The 6,748-nt window shown below is 40.5% G+C and overlaps 1 protein-coding gene across 1 annotated transcript; it reads right to left on the reverse strand.

Annotated features, from left to right (window-relative positions):
- Positions 1-3,633: 3,633 nt before the first annotated feature.
- On the reverse strand, positions 3,634-6,133 carry NPY2R (neuropeptide Y receptor Y2). Its single transcript, XM_008933147.2, has one exon. It carries the CDS (start codon positions 6,100-6,102, stop codon positions 4,945-4,947), a length of 1,158 nt encoding a protein of 385 aa, XP_008931395.1. The 5' UTR covers positions 6,103-6,133; the 3' UTR covers positions 3,634-4,944.
- Between the last annotated feature and the right edge of the window lie 615 nt (positions 6,134-6,748).

Consider the following 6,748-nt stretch of genomic DNA (forward strand, 5'->3'; position numbering starts at 1 on the left):
GCTCAATTGTGCCTCCATCATCAGATATGTAATTCCACAGTCTTTAAGTTAGCTAGAAGCTCTCTTCCTTCCACAGGAAGTCAGTGCAGTCTGAGAGAGAAAAGATTTTGAAGCAAGCACCATTTTTTTCATATATCCCATCTGAAACAAGCCTATGAGGAGCTTGTATATATTATTTATCCCATATACTGGCCAGAATTAGTAACACATCCATTGCTTCCAATACCTTATCAGTACAGAGCTGTTTAGCTATATTGCATTCAGGTGAAATAATGTACAGATACAGGTTTACTTCCTTGAGAACATGATGTGAATTTTATGGCTCAAGTTATCACGGGAATTTCTCCTCAAAGTTCCTCAGTTTCCCTGGGCAACACTGTCCTTCCTACATGTGTCTTCATTTGCCCTGGTTTCATTTCAACACGTTTCTCTCATGGCTCAGACTATAGGAAGGAATGTCTATAAATCAACGACATCTTCACTAGCCTTCATTCTTGCTCTCTCTTTCTTGCTTCTTGAAGTAGCCGCTCATCCGATAACTTTCTTATTTATCCAGTTTTACCAGCTTCAGTGTTCCTTACTTGTATTAATTTCCTTTTAAAATGACAACCAATTCAATTTTTTTTAAAGTAAGATGAGATACGAAAATCACTCCCAATTGCATAAATAAGCATTTGTACTGCAGTATTAAAAACACAGCTCTTCAGTAAAACTAATCTTGCATGAATTTACATACATCTCATCGCTTTTTAGGGCAAAGAACCTGTACTTTGGCACAAAGTAGCTCTTCTGTTGTGGAATGGCATTTATAATGACAGTACTAGGTAAATAACTCAGGGATTCGCAGACAAAATTCATCCCTTAAGGTCATTATCTGGATTAATATAAGAAAATCCCCAAGAGAGTTTAGAAACTATGAAGCATGGAAATGGATTATACTAATCTGTGAATTCAGTGATACTTTTGTGGTCTGACAGATCAAATGCAGATAATATTTTCCACTCCCTTATTACTCTTAGTGTTATCTATTATTATGTTGGCAGGGTATGTTTGTCCACAATACACATTTATACGAGACAGGGTTATAGCAACAGACAATTATTTTCAACACACTTACCTCTATAAAACAACTTTTGCACAGCTCTGACGTACAATTTACATATAAATAGATATGTATACTAAACCCATTTTTTGTCCAGGCTTAGTCCTTCTATTTTAACTGTTCAAATCTATTTTTTTCTCAGATTAACAATAGTGTACTTTCTGTTCAGTCACAGTCTGCTGCTCTTCTTGGAGATCACAATTCTCAGTGAAGGTTACTAACAGGGCTAGGTGAGAAGCTTCAACACTGTCCCCACATAAAAAAACCCCTAGTTTCACTGGCCTTCCAAAAAACCCTAGCAAGCATACTCAGGATTGCTTCTCCACTTGTAGTCCAATGGCTGCAGCCTTTACAGGCAACATGACTTTTAACACTCATCCAGAAGCAGCACAGCTCTATGTTCTCCTCAAGGCAAAAGCATGACAGCCTCAGGAGAATCCATCAGTGCATCTCTTTTGCCTCCAGGCTTGAGCTGCCTTGTGCCCAGTCAGTGCTGGAGAGCACACAGCTGCAGCTGCACCTATCTAACTACGTACCGCTCGGTACTGCACTGATGCCTAAGCCTGGAGACATGTTTCTGCCACTAAAATTCGCAAGGCATCAAAACATGTTCTTCCAGGGACACTCAGAGCTAAGTGCTGACCAGCTAAGATTCTAGATCACAGCTGATGGCATCTATGTGGTGGAGAGGTCTCATTTTAAAAGCCAACGCGAAGTCAGAGTCCAAAGCAAAATCCACCCAGAGATCAGCATGGTGCTACTCAGTGCAATCATCCTGCCTGCACTGCAGTACCTTTACAGTAGATGCACTCATGAAGAATGGGGGAGGAGCCCTATCTTAAATTCTGTCTGTATCTGTTTTGATATCCTTGTCCCCGAACCTTAGTGCCATGCAAAGTCATAACCACCTGCCCATAAAATCATGATATTCAATATTTAATTATTTTATATACAATAGAACAGCCCTAAGAAGACATGTTGCTGCCTCAGGAGAGGCTGCAGCGTGCTGGCTAGATCACAGTAATGAGAACTGGGGTGCATTGGTTCAAATTCTTGCCCTGAATCAGTGATGACATTTCCTTTTGGTACCCTGACACCTACTAGCAAATTCTTCAATGAGAGTTGCTCCTGGTGTTCTTTGGCTTTGCAAAAAACTTGTACATAAGCAAGAGGATAAGAACATAATGCTTTTAAAAAAATAATTAAAGCACTAACGGCTGAATGGGGAGAGCTGGATCCTGATTCCTATTTCAGGCAAAATGGAGGGTCCATTCCAGTGGTTAGATACTGCTTATAAGTTCACTTCTCCTTGGGGGAAGTGGGGATGAACCCATTTCCACATCCTTCTGACAGCTGGGATTTGGGGTAACCCCAAGGAATGTTGCTACTTCATTGCTTTTGGTGATAAAACACCTAATTTTCCTACAACATAACAGGGTACTAAAGCATGTAGCTGTGTCTGTGCAGGAGCCAAGTCTGAGGAGTGATCGAGCCATGGAACAGGCATCTGTGCTGGCTCTTCCACATCCCATCTCCAGGTGTCCATGGGAGAATCCACACCCTGCAGCGGGAAACTGTGTAGAGGTTTGTTACTCTAAAGCAGGCACTGACCAAGGCACCACTCCACAAGGCAGAGAAGAAAGCAATGCAATAAATTAGTGCACCGTCTCTGGCTCAACGTGATGGCTGCAGAGAAAGCTCAGGAAGCTGTAAAATAAAGATACCATGAAATAAATGGAAAGATAATTTGTAATTAATCACTTTTATACAAGATGATGTAAAGCAGACTTAAAATTACAGAGAATTAGCCTGGCAATTGTAGCTTTAGCGCACACTGTCATGGTTACTTCAAAACTGTCTATATATCACATTCTAACAGGCTTAAAGGAGTTTAAACAGAACTTTTAAACCATTTGCTTTTTAAATAAAGGAGACTATTTGTAGTAATAATACTTTTGATGAAGGGTTCAGAGTTAACTGAAACTGATAGATGTGACTGATGTCCATAGTAATTGCACACTTCTATAATCCTTCCTCACCCGTAAGAGTTTTGAGCTGACGTTTTGGATATTATTAATATTCAGACAAAAATAACTTGTGGACAATAACATGTTCTGAACATGGTGGAGAATTAATCTATTTTGGTAAAACTGTTTAAGAATGATGGATACTTTTCCCTGCTTGAGTAAACACTAGTTAATTCTCCAGATCTCCCTTTTCTCCTCATGAAAATCCAAGTCCAAATGATTTCATGGATATTTAAAGGATGGTGTTGAATGCTGAATACAAAAAGACTAATTTCTCCACTTGATAAATACGCGATGCTATTTATTACATTGCAAACATTTCAGTACTGGAGTTTTTTTGGGTTTTAATTTGTAAGAGAGAACACAATGAATTTAGGAACAACAAAAAATTGAGGGAAACAAATGAGGCAGTTGAAACGTCACTGTTGAAATAGGCTCCAAGTGAAAGTATCACATTTGGTTTTATTCTAGATAAGCAACAGAGCAGCTTGGAATAAAAATGGATTGAAATTTTCTTCATCTCTTTAATGAGTTCAAAGAGGCTGAACAAAGACATAGAAGAGCTGAACATTGCTGTGTGCAACACAGTAAACAGATTAAAATTTTATACCTGAGCAAAAAAAGGAATTTAACTATTAACTACAGCATGCAGAATAACTGTTATCACATAAACATAGCACACTGTTATTAGGTTACAGTCATTCAGAATTTCTTAATTTTTGCAAAGACTAAAGATGGAAAAAGCTCCAAGACGAGTATGTGACATAAAACCACAATAATGAAAAGCACTTTACCATCTCACAGCCTTTCCAGAGGATCAAAATTATCTGCTGTTTTATTATCCAGGCAGAAAGCAGCTACAATTCAAAGCCTGTGGAGTTAATAACACATTAGACATTTAAGCAGGTCCTGAAAACGAAAATATTGGCAGTTTATGAAGTGCTCACAAAAGACCTGAGCCTGCATTCCCTGCCCTCAAATGCCACTTTAAAACACTGCATTTGTGAACTGTTTCCAGAGGAGAATGATAGGGAGGAATCTGCAGGGAATGACTGATAAGTCACAGGCTCGTGATTTTCTCACCAGCATAACAGCCAATTCTTAAGGAATAACTTTTCACCCCATTTGATTGACCAAAACCCACAATTCATTTTATGTAGAAACTTGACCTTTCCTCACATTGAATCTGTTGTTGTTTGGGTGGGTATAGTGATTTTTTTTCTTTTTCCTTTTCTTATTTTTTACCCCCAAATGTACTTCAAATGTTTGAACCACTGTAGTACAAGTTTAAAAAAAATAATGTGTTTCTCTTCTTAATTCCCCTGTCTTTGTAAAGATGCCTGTGGGAGAGAAGGGACCTGAAAAGTTTGACCTTTAACCAGCACAGCCCATTCCCACCCAGACAGGCTTCTTCATCCTGGCAGACTTCTGCTTTCCCTGATGTCCACATCCAATATAAAAACTACCTGCTCCCATCATCAGTATTCCTGCGCTACAAATTGCCTTCCTCTAGCAAAACCAGCACACTCTGCCCTTGTCATTTAGATTTGTCAAAAAGATATGGGAGGGATAAAAGGGTCTCTTACTCTGCTAGAGACAGCCATAAACAAAGCCTATCCCTTTTATTTCCTTGTAGTCATATAGTTACATAGTCATGATATCAATCAACACCCCCAGATCATAGCACCTGCCTTGATTTCCTGCTACTTTTCTTTCACCCTTTATGAATAAAACTATGCATTAAAAATGCATGTATCAAAATGGATTTATCCCTTTGTCCACCACATATCGATATCTTCTTTAAAGTCAGACATCTTAGACATTGGTAGGTTGTGTGAAAGAGTCCCCAGGGAATTGAATCCTCTTTGCTTCTAGTTTTTTCCTGGCTTTGAAAGCTGCTGATACTTCAGGGTGGATGGAGTCCAGCCGCTGTTCACACTGGAAGGCTGTGAGGAAGGCCGTCCTGTAGTTGTTATTCATCCAGCCATAGAGAAGGGGGTTAGCAAACGTTGAGCACATGGCAATGACATGAAACACTGTGTAGATCAGTTTGTACTCTTTCAGGTCTAACACCTGACTGTCAATGTCACTGACTAACTGGAAGGTATGAAACGGCAGCCAGCTGACAGCAAACACCACAACCACACACACCAGCATCTTGGTGGTTTTCCGACGCCGGTGGTGGTAGTGGTCACTCCCTGCCCCAGGACTAACGTGGTTCTTGAGCTTGGTCCAAATACGAGTGTAGGCATAGGAGATGACTGCCAGAGGCAGCACATACTGGATCAGGAGCATAGAGATGCTGTATATGGTGCCATAGTTGAGCTGCCCCTCTCCTGGCCACTTCTCAGAGCAAACCACAATCTTGAAGTCAGGAATGATCTCAATCAACGAATACTCGCGGAAGATGGCCAAAGGACTTGCCAACAGGGCACTGACTGCCCAGGCAATTCCTATAATCAGGAAGCTGATTCGCTTAGAGATTTTGCTTTCCAAGTGGTAGACGATGCAGCGGTGACGATCCAGAGCAATCACAGTCAAAGTAACAGTGGACACGTGAACAGCAAGCGCCTGGGCGTAAGGCACCAGGTGACACAACACTGGGCCCAGTTTCCATTCGCCCAAGAGCGTATAAACCAAAGTGAAGGGCAGGCACAGTGTATTCACCAGCAGGTCGGCCACGGCCAGATTGGCAATGAAGAAGTTAGTCACTGTGCGCATGCTTTTGAACTTGATGATCACGTGGATCACGAGGGAGTTTCCAATCACCCCCAACAGGATGATGGAGCAGTAAGCAAAGATGAGAATTATCTGCACTTCAACTAGTGTTGTGCTGTCCTTCAGTTCTGGTTTAGGGTCCAGAGCCAATTCATTGAGCGGTGTGGTGTATCTTGGCAAGTACAGCTTGGTGAACAGCTCCATTTTCATTTCATCTGTCTGGTTTTCTTCACCTACTGCTTCCAGGGGACCCATCCTTACAGCAGCCGGGTCTGAGCCACAGAGCTGCCCCTGAAAACAAAACAGTACAAGAACAAGCGGAAAGATTAGTCCACTTTGGCTAAGGCAAAAAGCAATGAGCTAAAGTACAGCTCTTTCCTGACCCACATGCTACATCACAGGATTAAGAGAAGATCTGTCTTAATATATTTAAATTCTGTTGCCCTTACATTTGAAGGCCAATCCCAGAATATTATTCAGGCATGACTCCTGCTGAAAATTGGGACAGATTTCAAAAGCATTTTGAAGACAAAGTTTGCCTAAGTAAATGCAGAAGTATTAAGATCCTGCTGGGCAGCATATCATTTTTTTTACAATCCACTACCTAAAACTACTGCTGATTTAGCACATAACTTCCATTAATGTCTATAGGAATTCTACATGGAACAGCACCATCCAGTCTGTTATTAGCATAAGAATCTTTCGATTTTTCCTTAACAGAAAGCATTTCCTTTAAATAGTCACAAAATACTTATAGGTTTATGTCCCTCCTTAGTAGCAGTGAACTAATTACCGGGATCTTTCTTTAAGAAACTTTCTTTCAGAACAGTTTGTGCCACAAGGCAAGTAAAAATATCACTGTAATAGAACTGAAATAATAGAATCTCTCTGAAATGACTGC

The sequence above is a fragment of the Manacus vitellinus genome, unplaced genomic scaffold (assembly GCF_001715985.3).
Source record: "Manacus vitellinus isolate BGI_N305 unplaced genomic scaffold, ASM171598v3 scaffold_0_pilon, whole genome shotgun sequence".
NCBI lineage: Eukaryota > Metazoa > Chordata > Aves > Passeriformes > Pipridae > Manacus > Manacus vitellinus.

Bases quoted from the DNA above. Each gene is read 5' to 3' on its own strand.
- NPY2R (XM_008933147.2), bottom strand. From the start codon at position 6,102: ATGGGTCCCCTGGAAGCAGTAGGTGAAGAAAACCAGACAGATGAAATG.